This window comes from Cervus elaphus, chromosome 7 (genome assembly GCF_910594005.1).
Source record: "Cervus elaphus chromosome 7, mCerEla1.1, whole genome shotgun sequence".
Taxonomy (NCBI): Eukaryota; Metazoa; Chordata; class Mammalia; order Artiodactyla; family Cervidae; genus Cervus; species Cervus elaphus.
In genome coordinates, this window is record NC_057821.1 from 4,748,520 (window position 1) to 4,774,439 (window position 25,920).

At 38.0% G+C, this 25,920-nt stretch overlaps 2 protein-coding genes and 2 non-coding genes across 6 annotated transcripts in view; 2 read left to right on the forward strand and 2 right to left on the reverse strand.

The window, feature by feature from the left end:
* Positions 1 to 4,858: 4,858 nt before the first annotated feature.
* On the reverse strand, positions 4,859 to 15,279 carry KIAA1586 (KIAA1586 ortholog). The gene is given in 12 exon segments (XM_043907008.1): positions 4,859 to 7,608; positions 7,610 to 7,735; positions 7,737 to 8,155; positions 8,158 to 8,210; positions 8,213 to 8,599; positions 8,602 to 8,970; positions 8,973 to 9,069; positions 9,072 to 9,210; positions 9,212 to 9,498; positions 10,937 to 11,017; positions 14,716 to 14,799; positions 15,096 to 15,279. Coding segments are annotated over 12 exon segments (2,337 nt in total). The 5' UTR covers positions 15,138 to 15,279; the 3' UTR covers positions 4,859 to 7,355.
* Positions 13,114 to 13,193, forward strand: LOC122697919. Its single transcript, XR_006342245.1, has one exon. It is a non-coding gene; the product is annotated as a small nucleolar RNA U2-19 (small nucleolar RNA).
* On the forward strand, positions 13,337 to 13,408 carry LOC122697918. The gene has a single exon (XR_006342244.1). It is a non-coding gene; the product is annotated as a small nucleolar RNA U2-30 (small nucleolar RNA).
* An 8,941-nt stretch (positions 15,280 to 24,220) lies between the features above and the next one.
* Positions 24,221 to 25,920, reverse strand: part of BEND6 (BEN domain containing 6) — a 61,504-nt gene continuing 59,804 nt past the window's right edge. For all 3 annotated transcript variants that reach the window (XM_043907013.1, XM_043907014.1, XM_043907012.1), the window contains one exon: positions 24,221 to 25,447. The gene's annotated coding sequence lies outside the window, so the exon portion shown is untranslated. The remainder of the gene's footprint in view (positions 25,448 to 25,920) is intronic.

The window sequence follows — 25,920 nt, forward strand, 5'->3', positions numbered from 1 at the left end:
ATCAAAGTTTTAAACGTATTTAAAGGGAAGAGAGATTAGGCAAGACCAATTATAAAACTTCTCTGGGCTAATAAACTTATGAGGATTGTCAAAACACTGTTAAAAAAGAATTTTTAGTTGTAATTATCAGGTATTATAATCTCTAGTAATTAGGACATTAAAATGGCAGAATTAAAGCATGAATTAATTTCATTTCTCTCCCACTTTTTTTCTGAAATGAATATTTGAAAAATAACTCCATAAAGACAGCAACAGAGGAGACTTTCGTCATCATTGTGTTGGGAATATATAATGACTGCTCCATGCCAGGTACTGTGTTATGCATCTTACACACATAACTTCATTTGATCCATATAAACTAATGGTGTACTGTCTGGTATCATCTCCACGAGCCATTTGAAAACCTTTGTGAGAAATTAAATAGAGTGGTTAACTGATTTCACAGGATAGAGGAAGCAAACCAGCCTGCCCCAGAAAACCCAGGAGGGACTCAGAACTAACACCAGACTGTAACAGATGATGGAGATAAGGTTCCCCACAACAAAGAGACTGCATAAAGGGGTCCTAAATCCATTCTCCTACACATCTCCACATCTCTACTCACAAGACGTTCTCGGCAGTAAGTGAAAAGGAGACATCCAGGGCCCAGGACACCATGAAGAAGAGCTATAAAGAGAATTCACTGAATGTCTTGTTTGGTGAACACTGTCACTTCCTGTCATGTATGCAAAGTATTATCACTGGAAGAAACACAGGTCTTCTGGAGAACAAGTCAGTACCAACCAAAGGACTCAGTCTCAGACTGAGGATAATCAGGATAAATCCCCCACACAGGTAGCTTTCTACCAAGGGACTCAACATTTAGATATGTAAAAACATCCAAGGGTCAAATACTAAGACCCTTGAGAGGAAAGGTAAATCTAAGATAGCAAAAAAAAAAAAAAGGGGGGGGTGGGAGGGTCTTGGCTGAAAATGGGGCTTCCCTGGTAGCTCAGATGGTAAAGAATCTGCCTGCAATGCAGGAGACCCAGGTTTGACTCCTGGGTCAGGAAGATCCCCTGGAGAAGGGAATGGCCACCCACTCCAATATTCTTGCCTGGAGAATTCCATGGACAGAGGAGCCTGGTGAGCTACATACAGCCCATGGGGTTGCAAAGAGTCGGACATGAGTGAGTGACTAACACACTCACTGAAACAGGTACTACCCAGAAAATAATATTAAAAAAATTTAAAAAAAATTTTTTTTTCTAGAGGGCATCCAGAAATAAACACAGCATTTTATTGAAAAAGAAACAAGAGAACAAGAAACAGGTCTCAGAAATTAGAATTTTGAAAGTTGAAATTAAATATTCAATAGATGTCTGGAAGTTATATAGGCAAGGAAATGTCCCAGAAATGGAAAAAAGAAAGAAGGTTGGGAGACACACACAGAAAACTGCAGAGAAAAGATTAAAGACAACAAGATTCAGTCCATGGTAACTGGACTTCCATGATAACTGGAATTCCAGAAAGAGATAAAATGAAGGAAGGGTGGGAGAACATTACATAGGATTTGTATAAAAGTAATAAAATAAATTTTCCCAGAATTCAGGAATATAAGCATCCAGATTGAAGGTCCATCATGTACCCAGCACAATAAATTTAAAAAGATAAACAACAGGCACATTTTCATCCAATTCTAGACTATCAGAGACAAAGCAGATTACTAAAGCCCTAAGGAGTATGAGGAGACAGGCTCTAAGGAAAAGGAGAACCGGAGTTGCACTGCATATCTGAATAGCAATTGCTATTGATATCTTAACAATATTGACTATTGCTATCCATGAACCTGGAATATCTCTCCATTTACTTAGATCTTGATTCCCTTCTTCAGAATTTTAAGTTTTCCTCACATAGACCTTACACACGTTTTGTTAGATTTATACCTAAATATTTCTGTAGACAACATATAGTTAGATCTTACCTTTTTAATCTAACTCGATAACCTCTTTTAATTAGCATATTTTGACCATTCCCTTTTAAAAAGTGACCACCAGGGCAACTTCCTGATGGTACAGTGGTTAGGACTCTACACTTCCATAGCAGGGAACCCAGATTTGATCCCTAGTTCAAGAACTAGGGTCCCAAAAGCTGTGTGGCATGGCCAAATAAAAACTTTAATAAATAAATAAAATGACTATTGGTATAGACAGATTAACATATACTACATCTGTTACCTTGTTCTTTTTTCCTTGTTTTTGTTTTCCACTCTTTACCTGCCTTCTCTGGTTTTACTTGAGTATTTTATATGATCCTATTTTATCTTCTCTCTTAGCATATCAGTTATATTTTTTAAAAAATTTTAGTGGTTTGTCCAGTGCTTGCAACATATATTCACAACAAATTTTAAGTCCACATTTAAGTAACACAATATTGCTTTATGCTTACTCTTATTTTTCACTTACTGTATTTTCTTTCTTTCAGATGTTCCAAGATTCTCCTTTAATGGTTTACAGAACTTCCTTTAAACATTCATTTTAGCATTGGTCTGTAGATAACAAATTTCCTTAGTTTTCCTTCATTTGAATATGTTTTGGTTTCTCCTTCATTCCTCAAGGATATTTTCACCATATAGTCTATGTTGACAGTTCTTTCAGTATTTGAAAACTGTGCCACTTCCTTCTGGTCTCTTCTGTTATTCAAATTATCTTCCTCTATATGTAAGGTGCCTTTCCTCAAAGCTTTCACAACTCATCTTTAGTTTTCCAAAGTTGGACTCTATACAGTTGGTATGGATCTCTTTGTATTTATCTTGTTTAAATTCACTTGGCTTCTCCAATTGAGATTTGTCTTTGCTCAGTGGGGGAGTTTTCAGAAAATGTATCTTCAATGTATCTTCAAAATGTATCTTTTCCAGCCTTGCCCTCCTCCTTTCCTTCTGGTTTCCTGGTGACAAGAATACCAAACTCTGTTACAGCCCCAGAGGTCCCTGTAGCTGGATTGTTTTTCCCCAAGTCTGTTTCCTCTCTATTGTTCAGTTTGTGTAGCTTGTATTGTTTCACTTTTAGATTCACAGATTCCTTCCTCTGTTCCACCCACTCTTCTCCTGAATCAATCCAGGGTTTTTATTTTGGTTATTTTACTTTTCATTACTAAAATTTCCATCTGGTTCTTCTTTACATCTTCCATTTCCAAGACTTCCTATTTTTGTGCAGATACATTCTATGTTTTTGTTTCAAATTCAAAAGCATGTTCTTAACTGCCCATTGAAGCATTTAATGACAACTGCTTTAAAATCTGTATAATTCTAGCATCTATGGCAGCTCGGTTGGTATCTATTGTCTTTGTGCACTTGAGATATTCTGGGTTCTAGGAATGACATGCGACTTTATTATTGAAACAGATACAACTGGTTATTATGTTACGAGACCTTAGATCTTAAACTCTCCACAGACACCAATTTAGGAGCAGAAAAGGGGATGTTGTTTGTTGCCTAGTTACTCCCAGGTAGTACTCCAGGCTTCCTAGTTATCTTCTGTTAATACCTGAAATTGAGGAAGAGGCTTAATGCTGAGCAAAGGTAAGTCATGACTCTCCATTAGGCCTCCTCTGATAGCAACGAAGTAGGGTGGGATTCAGGTCAGTGGTACTTCATTATAAACTGGCAAAGATGAAGTCCAGGCTCCCCACTTGGCCTTTGGTGATTTGGATGAAGCTACCATGTTCTCTGTGGTAGTGGGCAGAAGCAAAGAGGTTACTGTATTAAAAAAAAATACAGCTTCTGTCTCGCTAGCTTGCCCTTCCCTGACCCTTTGACTAGAGAGGGCAGGCTTTCTGCAGGGTTTTTCTGTCTGCATCCATTGGCATTTACAGGTTACTGGCTCCTTCAGTTCCAAGCCTGGGATATATGAGGCAAAAATTCAGTGGTTCTAAGATGTTTTTGCTTTCCACATTATCAGTTGCTATTAAAAATGCTAAATATAAAAATCTTGTTGAAAATTCTAAACCATTAACATCTCTATAACATTAAACAGGAAATATTTCCAACTAATTTTTAAGACTACCTCAGTTTCTCTTCAAAGGAAACATGAAAGGTTAATTAAGCATAAAAACGATGTATCTGAAATTTAAAACTGAAGAGTATCTTATTTCCCTTAAAAGTTCCTTGGGATAGGAAACACCCAACACTAAGCAAACATTTACTGAGATTCTATTATTATGTAGATAGATATTACTAATAACCACTGTCCAACTCTTTCCAAGAAACTCACTACCTAGTTGGGGGAGGGGGGAGACAAAAAATTGAACTCTTATAAGGGAAGCAGAAAGATCCAAGACAGCAGGGAACTAGTAAAGGATTTTCAGCAGGGGAGAAAAATGGTAAACCACATTCTTCCCCTCCTTGCCTACCTTTATTACTGAAGCTAGGAAATGTAAAAGCTCACATTCTAAGCTTCAACTGCAATGAAGGATGGCCACGTTCATACACTTCTGGCCAGTGAAAAGCAAACCCACTTGAAAAGGCTTCTGGCAAAGCTCTTAATTTTCTGATATGCAGAGTTTGTTCCAGCCTGGCCTTCTTGCCTTAAATCCAGCATGTACAAAAATGTGCCAACCATCCTGTAACCCTAAAAGAAAGGCCAAAAGCATCCCAGATAACACAGTAATGACACCATCAAGCTACTCAAGCAAAGCCTGCAGCCCTCTCCAGATTTGTTATTCAAAATAAGCCCATTCAAGTGATTTATGTTAGGTTTTCTGTTATCTGAATATCCTCTTGACCAATAAAAGTTTTAAGAATAAATGTATATTTCAGAATGGCCATTCCTGAGTTATTACGGAGGATGGACTGGAAGGGGAAAGAATGACACAAGGAGACTTAAAGAAAATATTTTTATTTTTTAAATCCACACTGAAAAAATCCTGTTCATCTTTTTTAAAAGAATTGATTTGCCTTCAGAGCAAAAGCACATCACTTTGGAAACTACATTTGTCCAAATTAAGTAAATTCAATAAATCTTATGTCAATTCAGTATCATTAATACTGAATTCAGTGTAACTGGGATAATTGAAAAGCAACTCTAAATTGATAAAAAAATAACATTAAAATTTTTTTCTTGTAGTTTTCACAGTAAATTTACATAACTGTCAAAGTGAAAATCTGACATATACTGATTCATATTAGAAATACATGTAAAGTTACCTGATTTTTAAAGTTTCAATTTCAAAATAAATTCTAGTACTTGTCTAGGTAGCACAAATGGGCTTTTCCCCATATTTGGAGTTTCAAATTTAGATCATTCATAAGCTATGTAATACTGGGCACAAAACTGCCATTTTCTTTAATTACTAATTAAGTATTTGGTTAGCATTTCTGTTGTTGCAGGAAAATCTTGAACTGGTGTTAATTGTAGAATAAGTTTCTTTCACAGTTCAACCAACTGGCAGAGATCACTAAATTTACTGTCTTTTAATTTGTTCAGCAATCCTCCTGTAAGCTGACATTGATTCATAGCACTTAACACCTAACAACTGTACTCATGACATCTCTCAGAGAAACCATTTCAGAAAACTGAGCCCAAATACTTTCAAACTGTATCAAACAGTGGAACAAAGAAATAAGGGAAACACCAGACTCATTGAAAAATCCCAGTGAAATCTGACATTGACCTAACCTAGCTGGAACACCAGTTACTGTGACAAAAAGTCTTTTTTTTTTTTTCTCATCTAGCTGAAACTCTTTTGATAATTAAAATATAGCTATACACATTTGATTTCTCAGGCCATGAACTGAAGTTATTTCTTCATAAGCTTTTAAGTCTGATGAGACAAAAGGTACTCCAAGTGTTCCTTGGACAGCAACTCATCTAAAGCTAAAGAAAAGTACTTGCAATTTTTCAGCTTTTGAATCAATTAATCTTTAATACTGTTATAAATTTCTGTATTCCACAAGCAACGTTTGGTGACAACTAAAGACCGTACTTTTTTTCAAAAGATATTTTTAGGTTTTAACTCATAAATTTCTAACAATTTCTATAACTGAAATAATTAATATTGCTATCTATCTATGTAAAGCTAGTTCTTTTTCATGCAAGAATTCAAGCTGTTTCATATCTGGCCAAATTTAACATACTCAATCCTTTAAAAAAATTTTGTTAGAAATTTCACTGAGATTTCAGGTGCCTAAATCTCAATTCTTTTTTGACCTTTGAAAGGTAACTTCATTCATTCATTCATTATGCATTTGCTGGAACTGTCTCAATATTGTCGACTTTACTGTCTTATTTTTTTGTTAAATTATAGCTTGTTTTTCTCTGCTGTAACAAACTGCAATCATCATTCATTGTGACGATGCCACATACCTTCCTCCAGTCCTTCTGTTTACTGTCCTAGGTGCAGTACTAGCTTCTGCAGCTCTACTTGTTCTTTTTCATTATGCCTTCATTTTAAACTCAAAATTGTTCATATTCATGTCTAAAATAGAAAAATAATTAAGCACCTTATTTTAATCACCAATTCTGATTTACAAAAGTAATCACTGATTCCTTTTGTCAACCTAAAATATTCAGATAAACACACTATGTTACATTAATTCAAAGGAAGAAATAATTTACACTGAATACATCCAATGACACTAACTCAGTGATGTTTATATGTAATACCAGACTTAGCACACTCCAACAATCACACCTTAAGCAGGATAACAATCTTAAAATATATTTTTTAAAAAACAAGTAAGTTGAGTTCAAAAAAATATTTTACACTATTTCCGTTTTTATATTTAATTAAAATTAAATATTTGCTTCCTTAGCCCTACTGATTTCAAATGTTAATAGGCATATGTTGCTAGTGGTTACTATATTTGATAACACACATAGGGAAATGAGAAAGACAAAAGCCACAAGGATTGTAGTTTTTATTCTATTTCTCTTTTATTTACTATAACTTTCAGGGCTTAGAAGTAATCTGGGTTATATTACCCTTTCATATTCTTACTAAAAGTAAAATAAAGCAAAAGTGGAATCATTGGATGTTCTTATACAGTCCATGAAATACATATTTGGCCTACTCTAGCAGATATGGGCCAAACTCTAAAAACCCACTGCTCCTAAAAACAATCAACTTTATCTATTTGGAGAATGCCTTTAAACAGCAATGTACTGATAAAAGTTTAATAACTGACTTTCAAAATAAAAATTTATGTATATATAAGGTGTGCAGAACACACAACTTACAAATAATCAATCATACACAATCCTATTTCTGGCCAGCTTGCAGGATCTTAGTTTTCCTATGGGGGATTGAACCAAGGCCACAGCAGTGAAAGCGCCGAGTCCTAACCACTGGACCACAAGGGAATTCCAACACAATACCCTTTATTGTAAGTTCCAGAGAGCCATCTGACTCTCGCAGGCTTTTGTTGACTCTTGCCGAACTCTATCTACAGCTAACCTGTGGTTGCAGTTTGACCAGGATTTTACAAAGGCAGTTGCATCCCAACCAGCTAATTCTTTTCCCAACAAATTTATTGTCATTAAATCAGATATATGACCTATAGTTAAACTGTTTCTCACCCTTGTACAAATTATGTTCATTAAATTGAAACCTCTTTCAGCTTCAGCACTACTTCAGCACTACTGACCACAATGGTGCTTTTTGTATGGTTTTAGGAACTGAAACATTGTTTGACTTTATATTATTATTTACAAATTCCCCAAAATCATTCAAATCAATTTCAAATTTTAAAATTTCACACGAATAACTTTTTTTCACCAGTTATCCATGGTGAAGTTATTTCTTCATAAGGCCATGTAGAAGGTTCTAGAAAGTCAAAATAATTAAAAATACTTTAATCATGCTTCCTGTTAGATAAAAGACATAAGTTCACGTGTTGAATTATATTTTCTAGTAACATGTTCCTAGGAAGGGCATTAAATTTATGATATCTGTTAAACAGAATATCTTTAAATTTATCTGATTTAATCAAACCTTCGATTTGAGATTCATGCTTTCCAGTACCAATTTTTAAATTTTCCAAGGTTTTTATTGTGCATTTGATCAATTTTTGTGCTTTCTGAACGTTAGTTGAGCTTGACTGTAATGCAGTTCAAAGCAGTCAAAATTCTTCAAGAATGTCAATCATTAAAGCAAGATCTTTAAAGTCCAGGAAACTGGACTGTTCGCTAACCTCTTTGCCAAACCAGAATGCGAAAGGGAGCAATGCAGATACACACAGGATACGCATGCCACGCAGCAGTAGCAGGCTGTACACTGCAAGCTGCCTACTTTGGTCCCTTTACCTGGCCAATTTTAATAACTTCAATTTCAAGATCTTTAGGTACATTCCCTAAAAGCTTGTTTTGATTTTTATTAGGTGGATGATAATTGGAACAATTTTTATCAAGAAATATTTTTAAATGATTCACTTGTTTTATTTCAGATATTCAATCATCAAGTGACAAATGCAATAGATGGTTTAAACAGTTCCAAATAATACTTTCAGGAAAATTTTCTAACAACTTTGTGGCTACTCCAGACTTTCTACCCAGCATTGTATTAGCACCATCAGGACAAAATGCAATTAAATTTGCTTTCAAATATTCATTAGTGAAGCCACATCATTTAAAGTACTCAATAACTTCAATGTATTGAAGATACATTCTACTGTGGCTGAAACCAGTTCCTTTAAAGTAATGAACAACGTAGCTGGTGCAGGAGCTGACTATACTATGCACTGGACATAAATCATGAGGGTCCTTTTCTTTGAAACTGTGGATGCCTCATCAACTGTAACACAGATTTTGGCCTTCTCTTCTATAATGTCCTTAAATATTGTCATCTTCATTTCTTTTGCGACATGCTTTGCTATTCTCACCCCATTTCTGTCTTGTAATTCTATTGCCTCTGCAATATCAGACAAAGGTCTACTATGTTTTACTAAACTATAAACCGTTTTGCCAACTTCTACAGTAGCATCAATATTTTTATTACTTTATGCACTAAATTAGAAACTGAGTCATTAATTGATTCCTTTAACAAATCCTGAATTTTACCATGGGCTTTAGAAATATCATGCTCCTTAATTTTTTTTTTCGCAGAGAAGCTTGTCTAGTAGTTTTATTATTGCCATTAGGGGTTACCAAATATGCAATCCACTCCTTGAACATGTGGACATGGTCTTCTGCTTTTGATCCCAAACGCTAAACTGTTGAGCAATTCTTACATCCTAATTACTTCTTTTATTTCAAGCCATTTGTACTGTTCCGCAAACATAACCACTTGTTTTTCATTCCAACAATCTGGAAGCACAAGATTATCCATTTTTTCCTTTGATGAAGATGATGGCTTTTCTTCAATGATTGGTTGTTCAGCACATTTGAAATCCAATTCCTTTGACTTAGACAACCCACAATAGCTCTTCTTATTACTATCACTACTTTCTGTATCTGTTTTCAACTTCTTCGCATTTAAAAAATGCAAAAAATCACCCTGTCATTTTGGCATCTTAGGGAACAAAATCTGAAAAATAATTTTACAAATATAACTAAAATTCATGATAACACTTTTAGGGTTAATGCAAAAAGTTCTGTTAATGATTTCTTAATTTTAGAAATCAAATTTAAACTAGATTACCTTGATTTTCAGTTTGTGCCTATAATTACAACGACTTGTAATTTCTTGAAAAATCCACTATCAGTTTTTTAAATTCTATAGCCAATAATAATGTCACAAAATCTGACTTAATTTTTGATTATCACCCAATTCAACATAAAAGTTGCTCATATTATTTACAAGTAAAGATAGTTGTAGTGTGAAGAATAGTTAGTAGTAGTGTAGTGTGAAGAATGGTTGATATTTTCGTGTACATGATTAAGAAGAAAGTTTAAAAAAATACACATATCAGAACTCCACTCATTCATCAATGATACATCAACACTTTTGTTGAATCAATGAAGAGTTTTCAAATACTGCAAGATTTCCTCAATTTTTCGTATGGAATACAGTCTAGCAATTAGAGACGTATCACATTTTTAAGCTTAATCCATATTAAGATTTCATCTATCACTTTCTTCAGTTTAGACAATCAACAAACAATAAACCAACCCCTACTTTGCAGTTTGTCAACTACCTCGCTGTAAATGCTCCCATCATCCTTCAGGAGCACACCATTAGACAGTGTTTCTACCACACAGTACAACAGACGTAAATAACCTCAAGTGTGAAGGCATTGGGATATGGAGAGGTTTGCGCATCTATTACCTTAAATGTAATGATAACCTATTTACTTTTAAATTTTTATACACCTGAACTTTTTAATTGAAGTACAGTTGATTTACAGTGTTGTGTTAGCTTCTGGCTTACAGCAAAGTGATTCAGTTATATATATTCTTTTCCATTATAGGTTATTACAACACACAATAGGACTTTATCTTCTTTATATACATAAGTTTGTATCTGCTAATTCCAAACTCCTAATTCATCCCTCCCTCCTCTTTCCCTTTCATAACTGTAAGTTTATTTTCTTTATATACAGAAGTTTATCTTCTTTATCTTGTTTATATACAGAAGTTTGTATCTAATTCCAAACTTCTAATTCATCCCTCCCTCCTCTTTCCCTTTCATAACTATAAGTTCTATCTCTGTAAGTATATTTCTGTCTTGTAAATAAGTTCATTTGTATCATATTTTAGATTCCATATATAAGTAATACCATACTTGTCTTGTGCTTGTCTTTCTGACTTACTTCATTTAGTATGATAATCTCTAGGTCTATCCATGCTGATGCAAATGGCATAACTTCATTCTTTTCTATGGCTGAGTTATACTTTAAGTTTTAATAATATCTATGTTTAACAATCAGCTCAAATTTAACAATTGATTCTTGCAAGCCAGTTCAAACCACATCTAGAACATACTGTACTTAATGACAGAACTGAAGAAACACAAACATACTTACATCACTACAATAGGTTCTAGGCTCTTTATCATCACCACAGATCAGATCAATGTATTCAAGAAGAGGTCGTGATGGTCTCTCCTAAAAAGGAAGTCAGCAAACTTACAAGTCATGAACAATCATTGAAACCACATGTACATTTACAATCACTGGGATTTTTTGGTTGGAATTAGCAAGAATTACTATGAAGAGGAGGCATCACAGGTATAGCACAAAACAATCAGAAACAGAAGCAGCAGAGGTAAAGATCCAGAGAAGACCAATATGCAAAATGACAAAACCCAAAAAGATCCTAAATACACAAGGGGGAAAAGCCATGTACTCCATGGAAACAGGAAAACAGTCCAAGGGTAATGTTAAAAATACAGATATCATGGTACAGTATTTTATAACTGGGATGGTTATCAATAACCTTTTAGATCTCTAAGCTCAAAATCATGGAGTTCTTTGATAGTTCAGCTTCATCCTCTTTATCCTTATGAAATCAAATATCAAATTTCCTCAATCCTTTCCTTACACACATACTACCTTCAACATCAATAAGGCCTTAAATACCCCAGTCAAAACCTAGATTTTATTCTACAGGCAAAGGAATCAAGTTAGTAGTGTTGAGATGGGAACCACATTAGAGATGTGTTTCGGGAAGACTAGCCGAGTATGAAATGGGGGAAGATTAGTTAACAAGATAACCAATCCAGACAGACAGTAATGTAGTACTAACGCAGAGTGAGGGCAAGGAGAACAGTGAGCCAGCTGGTGGCCTCTTCTGTAGTACACTGGACTTCAGAAAAATTATACCAAAGATACCGGTGCTCTCTGCACTCCCCAATTTTCATCATTCCTTTCTTTCAGCATACTGTGTTTCAGCTCAGTTCAGTCACTCAGTCATGTCTGACTCTTTGAGACCCCATGGACTGCACCACACCAGGCTTCCCTGTCCATCACCAGCTCCCAGAGCTTGGTCAAACTCATGTCCATCGAGCCAGTGATGCCATCCAACCATCTCATCCTCTGCTGTCCCCTTCTCCTCCTGTCTTCAATCTTTCCCAGCATCAGGATCTTCTCCAAGGAGTCAGATTGTCACATCAGGTGGCCAAAGTATAGGAGTTCAGCTTCAGCATCAGTCATTCCAATGAATGTTCAGGACTGGATTTCCTTTAGGATTGACTGGTTTGATCTCCTTGCAGTTCAAGGGACTCTCAAGAGTCTTCTCCAACACTACAGTTCAAAAGCATCAATAAACAATACTGTGTTTAGTTTGGGGTTTGTATATATGGCAATATACAGAGAGGATGCTATGCAATAATGCAAACTGATAGCTGGAAAATTAGATTTATATGAATAAACTAAGAAACCTAAACCAGAATACATCAAGGAGTAACATTCTTCTTGATAAAAGATATAAAAAGAACACAAAAATTTTTTGTATCTGAGAACACTCAAGCAGAGAGTTGTACCCAGTAGCATTTCATCTTTGCTGGATAGTACTATAAAAAACATAGTAATAAACACATCCTGATTGAACCCAGCATAGGATGGAGTGAGAGGAAAGTAAATACTGATCTGAATGTAGCTTAAAATACAATTGAATTATAATTTTTCTGTGGCACCATTTAAATGCAACAGGAATATTTTTACTAGATTCTTCTTGTATTGCAATTCCACTCAGAGCATATAATTCACTTATTATGGAGCTATCAAATTTTTAATTCTCTGTTTGTAAACAAGGCTATTTCTATTTATAAGAGGTTCTATCAGGTTGGATATACACTCCTCTGGATGCAAAGATACAAAAAATTCTCTATGTTTAAAATAAATTTAAATTGAATTCTAAACCTCAGCTGAACACAAGCCGATATATTAACTGTCAGAATTTATAACATAATTATGCACTTAAACCTCAGAGTATGACACTAAAATTGTACCTATTTTTTCAAATTAATTTTGTAGAATTTTACTGTATTTCTCAAAGTAAAGCACACATATCATAAACACTTATGTTACACCTATCTAGAGGTCCACAAATCATCAAAGTTATCATGTCCTATTCATTGTCTTTACACTATAGTCAGAAAGAAACTAAACTATTTTTCCTAATGACCTCTGCAGTCCTCTTTCCTAATGTTTTTCAGTATGAAAACAGACATCATTCTCTGAGATCTGCTCTTACTAAAGTGGATCAGTGATGAAAGTAGCCAAATCTGAGCATCAGAAGACCACCCGGTGTACCTGATGCATGATCTCTGTAGTTCTGAGAAGCAAAATAATTTAAAATAAGGGGTGTGTGTGTGTGTGTGTTTGGGGGTGTGTGTGTAAAGGTGACTGGATAATTAAGGGGCTTATTGGTGGGTAAGTGAGAGTTGGTTGTGGGTGTACATGTATGAAAGGCTGATCAGTTCTGAGCAATGATGAAAAGTTTTTACTGCAGAACTTTATATAACTATGAAGGTTTCTACACTTGATCTGAGCTCAAAAAAAAAAAAAAAGAAAAAAAAAAGAAAACAGACATCATGGCTCTTCAATTTCCACAGCTACATCATTTATTCCTCACCACATGGGGAGGCAAAGTCAGCATATAGTTCTTGGTACCGCAAAGTTCCAAGTGTCAAGAAGAGTATCACATGAATGATTTGGGGGAAGAATGTAAAAGAAATGGTCTGGTAAAGAATTTCTATATAACCCTAAGAAAACAACAAAAACAAAGTTACCACAATCGTTAGGGAGGGAATTTTGTTTGATTTAAAACCAAGTCATTTACATGGCTGCCCTAAGTCTACAGCAACTAAGAAACACACAAACATTGTTTCTGGGTTAATAGGAACCCAGTTAAAGAAAGACTATACATTTTTAATAGCAAACCTCAACTAACTATAATATTCAAAAAGAGTAGTTCACAGTAGACACAGTCTCTAGCTAATTAAGATACTACTTTAAGCAGAGACTTTGTAACAGTTTGGGGAAAAAAAAAAAACCGTTTGGGATGGAAATTATCCTGAAATATATCACAACACCCCATCTGGTTATTGCAACCAATATTTTACTAATTGTGTTCACAGCTTCCTATACCCCTGCACCAACATGAAGATTCCCGGGCCCCACCTACAAATCCTGATTCCATAGGTCTGGAGTGGGGAGCAGGATTCTAAACACTTCCACTCACTCATGCTTGAAAACTGTCAGAAGGGAATAAACACAGAAAGGTAACAGGATGCTCCTGTGACGCAGGCCCCTCACTGTGAACCTGGCCTGGGGGACTGTGATGCAGCAGGGTGAGCTCAGAGCTCAGTGAGGGCTTCAGGGCACCTGCCCCCACCCTACAGAGACACACAGGCTCTGATGTTACTCCTGCAGCCCGCCTCCTTCTCTTCTACCTCCTTCCTCATCACTAGCTGCCCCTTCTCCCCAACCTGGGGGCCATCTTTCAGAAGTTACTCTGGTCTCATTTCAAACAGTCTTAGGAGAACCCTGCGCACACCAGCGGGTCCACGTGCAAAGGAGAGGGGAAGGTGTGATCCAGGCTCCAACAGACCGCAGGCCACAGTCTCTGCGATGGCTGCGGGGGCGGCCGAGCCTCTCTGTGGGCAAACGCTCTACTCCTGTGCCCTGCTCCACGGTGTCCGGTCTGACACCCACTCCTGGGCCCTGCTCCACAGTCTCCAGTCGGTAGGAGACGTCCACACGTTTGCTGGATGATCAGTGAACAGGCGAGGGGTAATCACATCGCGGCTCGTCACGCACAAACCCTGACTCGGAAAAACCCAAATACCGCTGCTACTTACACTCACAAACTGGATGTCATCTTCGTTTTCCTCCACGGTTGACTCGGACGCCTCAGGCCCAGCTGGAGGGACACATTCTAGTATCTATAAAACAAGCCAAAACACGGTTATCCAGACAGCCACGGCTCGCAGGAGGCGAGTTTTCCAAAGGCAATGAAAAGGCAGAGCTATCGAGGAGACCGCCCGGCCCCGCCCCCGCGACCCTCCGGAGAACAGCGCCGGCGCTGGGGACCGCAGGCCCCCGCCGGCCCCTTCTCCCGAGGAAGGAAGCCTGCCCGCGGGGGCGACGGGCCTCGGCACCCGCGCCGCGCCCCCGGCTCCCCAGTCCCCCGGAGCCCAGGCTCCCCAGGACCCTAGAGCCCCCAAGTCCCGCCCAGCACCTGCCGGACGCCGCACAAGGCCGGGCCCAGCCCACCACGCATTTCCGACCCTGCGTCTCCAGTCTCCCGCCGTCGTCGCTGCCACCACAGCAGAAAAGACCGCTAGCCGCGCCTAGTAGGGGCCGCCCGCTAGGGCAGCGGCGCCCAGCCTCCCTCGCACAGGCCTCGCCTCCTCTCCCGCCGCCAGCGCCTCGTGGAACTGTATTCCGCTCGGCCAGCCTCGCCGCAAAGGCCACTGGGAAATGTAGTTCCTACCGCGAGACCGCTCCCCGTGCGGAGTGGCGCGAACAACGAGCTATGGCGCTTGCGCTCCTCCTAAAGCCTGTGCTACTCAAGTAAGATGATAGGGGATCTTTCTTTCCCAGCCCCCCTCTCTCTTTCTCTCTCTCTTTTAAACCAAAACTATAGTCTAGATACTTTCTAGTGAAATAGTGGCCAGGATATTGTTTATAATTGGTTGTTAAGTTGCTCAATCTTGTCTGACTCTTTGCAGTCCCATGGACTGCGGCCTGCCAGGCTTCCCTGCCCTTCACCATCTCCCGGAATTTGCTCAAGTTCATGTCCTTTGAGTCGGTGATGCCGTCCAACCATGTCATCTTCTGTCATTCCTTTCTCCTCCTGCCTTCAATCCTTCCCAGCATCAGGATCTTTTCCAATGATGAGTCAGTTCTTCCCAGCAGGTAGCCGAAGTATTGGAGTTTCAGCTTCAATATCAGTCCTTCCAGTGAATATTCAGGACTGATTTCCTTTAGGATGGACTGGCTGGATCTCCTTGCAGTCCAAGGGACTCTCAAGGATCTTCTCCAACACCACAGTTGGAAAGCGTCAATTCTTCATTGGCTTAGCCTTCTTTATGGCCCAACTCTCACATCCAAACAACTGTAAATAGATAAAATGTGTGAAAACCAGTATTAACAGAGAACATGCAGAGCTTTTTCTCCTTTCCCATCAGTCTGTAGTCTGACAAACCTGTATCGCCACAGAATCACCTTTGTAATCTGATCCTGGCCTGCAGTAAGCAGGGTCATACAGCGGTGGAACCATGGGGCATCTCAGGGAGTATGAATGCCATTATTTTGAGATTTTAGGGAAGGGTGTAGGGAGGTGAAATGTTAGTAAATCAGTTTTCATAGGGTCACAGGCAACTTTATGGTCATGTGTAAAGGGTTCAATATTAGGTCTGGGTTGCAAAGGGTCTTGCCAACTTGGAAACTTCAAGTTAATATAGATACTTGATACATGTTTATACATACTTAATATAGATCATTTGATGTGTCCAGAGACTCCTGCGCTGGGCATGAGATCGGCTGGTTCTCTGTGTGGAAGAGACCAGCCAACAGAAGAGTATTTCACTCTTCCTGATAACATTTTCAAAGAACAAAGTGTCTCATACTCTGATTTTAGAGAACGAAGTTTCTCCTTGAGCAGGTAAAAAGCACTAGTTATCAAATCCACTTCGACTTTGTGCAGTGTTTCTTTGGAAGAAATCTTGTCTCTTGTTAATGTTTCAGCTGACTTTATGTATGCCAGTTATTTTTGCCCAGCAGATGTTTAATTTCTTGTGGGAGATCTCTTCTGCAGGTGTAAATGAGAACATGACATTATGTTCATAGCTGGTATTAGATTCAACTGTTTTCTTTTTTTTTTTTTTCATTTTCACAAGTTGCACAAAGAGTGCACAAAAAGTGCAGGTATATTTGTTCCAACTAAATTTGGGGCTTGTAGAGGAAAGATGAGAACAGGATGACCTCCACAATGACCTCCCCAAAAGCTACAGGTAAAGTAACCATTTCTAAATCCCTTAAATGTCTAGGAGGGATTTGCATTTAAAAGGTTTTCCTAATGTTTTAATAAGTGTTCAGTAGAAATGTACTGTGATAGTTTGCTGGTGCGGGGTGAAGGGTGGGGGTTGGTGGGGGACAGGGGTGAGGGATGGTGGGGGGATAGTTCAGTTAAGCTCTTGGGAAACAGCAGCCAAGTATGTGTCTAGAGCCCGAACGGGCTCACGACCTTCAGTTTGGTAATTGCTGAGGGGATAGTCCTTTCCATTTAGGACACCCAGATGGCACTAATGGTAAAGAACCCACCTGCCCATGCAGAAGATGTAAGAGACACGGTTTGGATTGTAAGGAGTTGGGAAGATCCCCTGGAGGAGGAAATGGCAACCCACTTCAGTATTCCTCCCTGGAGAATCCCATGGACAGAGGAGCCTTGTAGGCTACAGTCCACGGGAGAGCAAAGAGCCAGACACAGTGGAGCGACTAAGCACAGCACAGCATAGCTATGACTAACAATGCTAAGCATCTTTTTATGGGTTCCTTTGCCATTGGCTTCCCTAGTGGCTGAGATGGTAAAGAATCTGCCTGCAGTGTTGGAGACCTGGGTCTGATCCCTGGGTTGGGACGATCCCCTGAAGAAGGGAATGGCTACCCACTCCAGTATTCTGGGGGTTTCCTAGGTGGTTCAGTGGTAAAAGAATCCACCTGCCAATGCAAGAGATGCAGGAAACATGGGTTGATCCCTGAGTCAGGAAGATCCCCTAGAGAAGGAAATAGCAATCCATTCCACTGTTCTTGCCTGGGAAATCTCTTGGACAGAGGTGCCTGGCAGGCTACAGTCCTTGGGATTGCAAAAGAGTCGGACATTATTTAGTGAATAAACAACAACAGCAAGTATCTTCATTGATAGTGTCTGTTAAGACCTTCTGTTCATTATTTAAATGGGTTATTTATTTTCTTTTTTAAAAATATATGTATTGAAGTATAGTTGACTTACAGTGTTTCAGGTACACAGTAAGGTGATTCAGGTATACAAATACACATTATTATTTTTGAAATTATTTCACATCATAGGTTATTACAAGATATTGACTATAGTTCCCTGTGCTGTATAGTAAACCTTTGTTGCTTGTTGAACATCTATTTTTTAAGTAGAAATCTAGCATTCTATTCATAGTAAGTCAAACAAATGGAATCAAAATGTCATAAACTTTTTAGTCAGACAAAATTAATGCTTTCTAAAATATATATTGCTGGGAAAGATTGAAGGCAGAAGGAGAAGGGGACGACAGAGGATGAGATGGTTGGATGGCATCACCAACTCAATGGACATGAGTTTGAGTAAACTCTGGAAGTTGGTGATGGACAGGGAGGTCTGGTGTGCTGCAGTCCATGGGGTTGCAAAGAGTCAGACATGACAACAACTGAACTGAACTGAAAATATATATTATACATACATATATATGTATACAAAAGCTTTTCTACTAGATAGAGAATTGAGAAAGAACAGCCAAAATAAAAAAAGATGAGATGGAGAAATTGGAGAACATAAACTAAATGAAATGAGAGCACTGACTATGAAATAGAAAAAGTGAAACAAACTAGACAAAAATAAAAGATCATCATATAGTCCAGTTGTTCTTAAATGAGAAAAAAAGCAATATCTTAGCATTTGTATTTTTCAAAAAATTTCAAAATCTGATATGCATCTGGATTTTAAAAAGTGATTAAAGGTTTTTCTATTAGCTCCTAGTTTTGGTTCTATTATTTTCTATTATTTGGTTCTATTATTTTCTGTTGGAGAATCATGATACAATGGTATTAAGTAGTAATATTTACATAATCACAAGAGTAAAAGATGTTTATCAATTTTCACAATCAATAGCCAGGCAAAAAATAAAAGTTACAATTGCAAGCCATAATGGGAACATGATTAACTTAACAATATAAAATAATTACATACAATTTGGGGGTTGGGGGGGAGAAGTCAAGCACAGTGATGTGGTAAGTGGGAGTGCATACATGCACATGTTTTCATTCATGCAGCCAGTCTATCTTGTTTGATTGGTGTATTTAAACCATTTACATTTAAGTTAGTGATTAATATGTATGATCCTTTTACCATTTTCTTAATTATTTTGACTTTATTTTCTGTAGGTCTCTTCCTTCTCTTGTGTTTCCTTTCTAGAGAATTTCCTTTAGCATTTGTTGTAAAGCTGGTTTGGTGGTGCTGAATTCTCTTAACTTTTGTTTGTCTGGAAAGGTTTGATTTCTCCATCAAATCTGAAGGAGAGTCTTGCTGGGTAGAGTATTGTTGGTTGTAGATTCTTCCCTTCCTTCGCTTTAAATATATCATGCCATTCCCTTCTGGCTTGTAGAGTTTCTGTTGAGATGCCTGATGGGAGTTCCCTTGTATGTTATTTGTCATTTTTCCCTTGATACTTTTAATATTTTATCTCCATCTTTAATTTTTGTCAGTTTGATTACTATGTGTCTCGGTGTGTTCCTTCATGGGTTTATCCTGCCCGGGACTGTCTGTGTTTCCTGAACTTGGTTGACTATTTCCTTTCCCAAGTTGGGGAAGTTTTCAGCTATTGTCTCGTCAAATATTTTCCCAGGTCCTTTTTCTCTCCTCCTTCTGGGGCCCCTGTAATGACAATGTTGGTGCGTTGAATGTTGTCCCAGAGGTCTCTTAAGCGGTCGCCATTTCTTTTCTTTTTTTTCTATGTTCTGTGGCAGTGATTTCCACCATTCTGTCCGTCCAGTCATTTATCCATTCTTCTGCCTCAGTTATTCTTTTTTTTTCTGCCTCAGTTATTCTGCTATTGATGCCTTCTAGTGTATTATTCATCTCTGTTTGTTTCTTCTTTAGTTCTTCTAGGTCTTCGGTAAACATTTCTTGCATCTTCTCAATCTTTGCCTCCATTCTTTTCCTGAGATCCTGGATCATCTTCACTCTCATTATTCTGAATTGTTTTTCTGGAAAGTGCCTATTTCCATGAATTTAGTTGTTTTTATGGAGTTGTACCTTGTCCCTTCCCTTCACCTGGGACATAACTTTCTGCTTTCTCATTGTGATTAACTTTCTGTAATACGTTTTTGTTTTAGCTGCTGTGAGACTACTTCTTGCTGCTTCTGTCTGCCCTCCGATGGATGAGGCTAAGAGTCTTGTGTAAGCTTCTTGATTGGAGGGACTGGTGATGGGAAAAACTGGATCTTGCTGTGGTGGGCAGGGCCTTCCTCAGTTCAGTTCAGTTCAGTTCAGTTGCTCAGTTGTGTCTAACTCTGTGAGCCATGAATCGCAGCACGCCAGGCCTCCCTGTCCATCACCAGCTCCCAGAGTTTACTCAAATTCATGTCCATCGAGTTGGTAATGCCATCCAACCATTTCATCCTCTGTCGTCCACTTCTCCTCCGGCCGTCAATCTTTCCCAGCATCAGGGTCTTTTCAAATGAGTCAAGTTATCACATCAGGTGGCCAAAGTATTGAAGTTTCAGCTTCAACATCGGTCCTTCCAATCAATAGTCAGGACTGATTTCCTTTAGGATGGACTGGGTGGACCTCTTTGCAATCCAATGGACTCTCAAGGATCTTCTCCAACACCACAGTTCAAAAGCATCAATTCCTTGGCACTCAGCTTTCTTTATAGTCCAACTCTCACATCCATACATGACTACTGGAAAAACCATAGCTTTGACTATGTGAACCTTTGTCAGCAATGTAGTGTCTCTCCTTTTTATTATGCTGTCTAGGTTGGTCATAACTTTTCTTCCAAGGAGCAAGTGTCTTTTAATTTCATGGCTGGAGTTACCATCTGCAGTGATTTTGGAGCCCAAGAAAATAATCTGTCACTGTTTCCCCACCTATTTGCCATGAAGTGATGGGACCAGATACCATGATCTTAGTTTTCTGAATGTTGAGTTTTAAGTCAACTTTTTCACTCTCCTCTTTCACTTTCATCATGAGGGTCTTTAGCTCTTCTTCACTTTCTGCCATAAAGGTGGTGTCATCTGCATCTCTGAGGTTATTGCTATTTCTCCCAGCAATCTTGATTCCAGCTTGTGCTTCATACAGCCCGGCATTTTGCATGATGTATTCTGCCTGTAAGTTAAATAAGCAGGGTGACAATATACAGCCTTGACGTACTCCTTTTTCTATTTGGAACCAGTCTGTTGTTCCATGTCCAGTTCTAACTGTTGCTTCCTGACCTGCATACAGGTTTCTTAAGAGGCAGGTCAGGTGGTCTGGTATTCCCATTTCTTGAAGAATTTTCCACAGTTTGTTGTGATCCACATGGTCAACTTCTTTGGCATAGTCAATAAAGCAAAAGTAGACATTTTTCTTGAGCTTTCTTGTTTTTTCACTGATCCAGTAGATGTTATCAGTTTGATCTCTGGTTCCTCTGCTTTTTCTAAATCCAGCTTGTACATCTGGAAGTTCACGATTCACATACTGCTGAAGCCTGGCTTGGAGGATTTTGAGCATTACTTTGCTAGCATGTGAGATGATTGCAATTGTGCAGTAGTTTGAACATTCTTTGGCATTGCCTTTCTTTGGGATTGGAATGAAAACTGACCTTTTCCAGTCCTGCGGCCACTTCTGAGTTATCCAAATTTGCTGGCATATTGAGTGCAGCACTTTCACAGCATCATCTTTCAGAATTTGAAATAGCTCAACTGGAATTCCAACACCTCCACTAACTTTGTTCGTAGTGATGCTCCCTAAAGCCCAGTTGACTTTGCATTCCAGGATGTCTGGCTCTAGGTGAGTGATCATACCATTGTGATTGTCTGGGTCCTGCAGATCTTTTTTGTATAGTTCTTCTATGTATTCTTGCCACCTCTTCTTAATATCTTCTGCTTCTGTTAAGTCTATACCATTTCTGTCCTTTACTGAGCCCATCTTTGCATGAAATGTTCCCTTGGTATTTCTCATTTTCTTGAAGAGATCTCTAGTCTTTCCCATTCTACTGCTTTCCTCCATTTCTTTGCTTTGATCACTGAGGAAGGCTTTCTTATCTTTGCTTGCTATTCTTTGGAACTCTGCATTGATATGAGTATATCTTTCCTTTTCTCCTTTCCCTTTCACTTCTCTTCTTTTCTCAGCTATTTGTAAGTTCTCCTCAGACAGCCATTTGGCCTTTTTGCATTTCTTTTCCTTGGGGATGGTCTTGATCACTGCCTCCTGTACAATGTCACGAACCTCCATCCATAGTTCTTCAGGCACTCTATCAGATGTAATCCCTTGATTTATTTGTCACTGTCCCTGTATAATCATAAGGGATTTGATTTAGGTCATACCTGAATTGTCTAGTGGTTTTCTCTACTTTTTTCAATTTAAGTCTGAATTTGGCAATAAGAAGTTCATGATCTGAGCCACAGTTAGCTCCTGGTCTTGTTTTAGCTGACTGTATAGAGCTTCTCCATCCTTGGGTGCAAAGAATATAATCAATCTGATTTAAATATTGACCATCTGCTGATGTCCATGTGTAGAGTCTTCTCTTGTGTTGTTGGAAGAGGGTGTTTGCTATGACCAGTGTGTTCTCTTGGCAAAACTCTGTGAGCCTTTGATCTGCTTTGCTTTATATTCCAAGGCCAAATTTGCCTATTACTCCAGGTATTTCTTGACTTCCTACTTTTGCATTCCAGTCCTCTATAATGAAGAGGACATCTGTTTTGGGTGTTAATTCTAGAAGGTCTTGTAGGTCTTCATAGAACTGGTCAACCTCAGCTTCTTCAGCATTACTGATTGGGGCATAGACTTGGATTACTGTGGTATTGAATGGTTTGCCTTGGAAACGAACAGAGATCATTCTGTTGTTGTTAAGATTGCTTCCAAATGCTGCAGTTTGGACTCTTTTGTTGACTATGATGAGTACTCCATTTCTTCTATGGGATTCTTGACCACAGTAGTGGATAAAATGGTCATCTGAGTTAAGTTCACCTATTCCAATCCATTTTAGTTCACTGATTCCCAAAATGTCAATGTTCACTCTTACCATCTCCTGTTTGACCACTTCCAATTTCCCTTGATTCATGGAACTGATATTCCAGGTTCCTATGCAGTATTGCTTTTACAGCATCAGACTTTACTTCCATCACCAGTGACATCCACAACTCTGTGTTGTTTTTGCTTTGGTTCTGTCTCTTAATTATTTCTGGAGTTATTTCTACCCTGATCTCCAGTAACTTATTGGGTTCCTACTGACCTGGGGAGTTCATCTTTCAGTGTCCTATCTTTTTGCCTTTTCATACTGTTCATGGGGTTGTCAAGGCAAGAATACTGAAGTGGTTTGCTATTCCCTTCTCCAGTGGACCATATTTATCAGAAAATGATGATAGTAAACTTCTATTCTGCCATCTTGCTGACCTGACAGCTGAAATACAATTGACTTCTGTAAATTGATCTTGTATTCATCTTTGCTGAACTCATTTTTTAGTTTTTCTACTTTTTAATTCTTTTTGGACACTCCATTTGATCATCTGCATAGATAAACCTGTTGTCTGTGGATAAAGACAATCTTTCTGCTTCTTTTCTAATCTGAATGACTTTTATTTCTTTCTTTGGCTTACTGTACTAGTTAGAAGTTCCAAAATAATCTTGCATATATGTAGTGAGAATGAACATTCTTGATTTGTTCTTCCTTTAGAGGGAAAGCATTCTGTCTTCCATCATGAAATATAATGTTAGCTGTAGCTTTTAACTGCTTTGTTAATTTTCAGATTTGGAACTTCCTGCAACACGTTGACTTTTTGACCCTCTATTTGACTATGACAAGGTTAACAGGAGCACTGATATTTGTTTTTGACCCCCAGGATAATTAGCCCTTGCCAGGCTCCACCTCACAGTGACCAGGGTCCAAAGAATGAACATGGTCATACACTTCCAGTGGATGGTCTATCAGGTGACCACACACTTGAAACCCAGAGAGCAAACGACATCGCAGATATTGAATTTAGAAAAAAATTCACCTCAGCTCTTATTTGACAAACATATACAATCATTAAATATATGAAGCTTTTCAGTTTTTTAGGTTTTAAAACTTTTTAAAAAGTCTACAAATAATAAATGCTGAAGAGGGTGTGAAGAAAAGGGAACCCTCCTACACTGTTGATGGGAATGTAAATTGGTGCAGTCACTAAGGAGAACAGTATTGAGATTCCTTAAAAAACTAAAATTAGAGTTACCATCGGATCCAGCAATTCCACTTCTGGGCATATATCCAGACAGAACTTTGATTTGAGAAGATACTAATACAAGCAACCCTATGTTATGACAAAAAGCTATCAGCCTAGAAAATTATTTTCTCCCTGGGTTTTTCACATTAATAAGAAACAAGCAAATAGTTTTTATATTTTCAATGAAATTTATTCATGTTTAGTTAAAAGTAGCAAATGTTAACCGAAGTTATTTCCTTAAGAATATTTATTTTTTACAGCCACATTGTTATCAAGCAACCATTATGGAATGTTCCCGGGTCCACAGTACTGGACTTTGTAACTGTCTTATGCATCCTCCTTTCCAAGTCTGAGCATGCCCTTGTGTGCCGAAGAAGCATGACTTGACACTGCACAATTGTCACTTGTGACAACCTGATGTCAAATGAGAAGTCTGTTGATAAAGAATATTTTATCTTTCATTCGTTTGCAAAATGGTATTTGTGTATGTGGCTAATTACTAAACCCATTTTTGTTTTCAATTATCTTCTCCTCTGAAACTATGAAAACAAATTAGTTAAAACTAAGCCATGTAGCAGTGTAACCAACAAAAAAACAAGGCTTTTATCTTATATACAATGTTTTAGATGATATTGATGCTTTATATTACACACATGTATTTAATATACTTTGGGCAATAAAAAGAAGCATGTAAACAAACATAAAAAAGATTTTCTTTAAAAGTTGATGCATTGTTTTAAAAATCAAAAACTTGGACTTATTTCTTTTTCAGGAGTGCAGTGGAATAGGTTTATATTAAAATGAAAAGGTCTTCCTGTTCTTATTTTCTCAGATTCTTATTTTTATAAATTTTATGTAATCTTATTGCTACAATACTAGTAGTTCATTATGTATAATTATCAGATTTTAGGCTGATTTTGTTGCTTTCATGTTTGTGAACACTGATTTTTTCACTGTTTATTTTCCAGACATGTGCTCATACTAAAGATCCAAAAGCTAAAATGGAGTGTGGTTGGTAGTAATAAATGCATAGGGGTTGATCAGTTGATGATGAATCTTCAGGGTTACAGTTTGTGTTGCTATGATAAGAGCTCAGATTACCCTGTTGGGACAGCTTTACAGGGAAGCACTGTGGGGCAGGAGAGTGCATATTTCCAAGAAACTATCCTGCATGCTCGTGGGTCTGCTAGAGGCTCTCTGGTTTGAGGCATCACTGGTCCCCAGGGCGGCGTCTGCATGCAGCTTCCCCGTGAGCTGGTGCTACAGAAGGGTGGCCAGCGACAGCATAGGTGCCTCCCAGCTTGTCCTTGCATCTGTCCCTGCGCTCACTGCCAGGCAGGCTGCAGAGTCTCCACTTACAACTGAAGGTGCTCTTGTTTCAGGGACCTAGGATACCTATAAGAAGCAAGTAAAAAAAAAAAGAAAACATATTTACATGAGACTTCTTATAGTATTTTTAACAGTTGTTAGGTTTTTTTTTAATGAGCTTCCCTGATAGCTCAGTGGCAAAGGAATTATTTTATGATCTACTCTGAAGAATTCCTGCATAGATAACTAAAATATTTAACATATATTTTTAATCTCAAATGACTTAAAAAAGAAAACTCAAACACACAAAGGAAAATTAACAATCCCCACATACCCAGATTAAAAAATTATCTACAGTTCTGTTTGTCACTCTTCAGTAATACTCACTGATTGTTTAAATATTAGGAAATTTCCCAAACCTACCTTACCTCTTTCATAGATATGAAATTATATATATGTATATATATAAATATCTCATCTTCTTTGTCCATTTATCTGTCAGTGAGCATTCAGGCTTCTTCCAATCTTGGCTACTGTAAATAATGCTTCTATGAACAAAG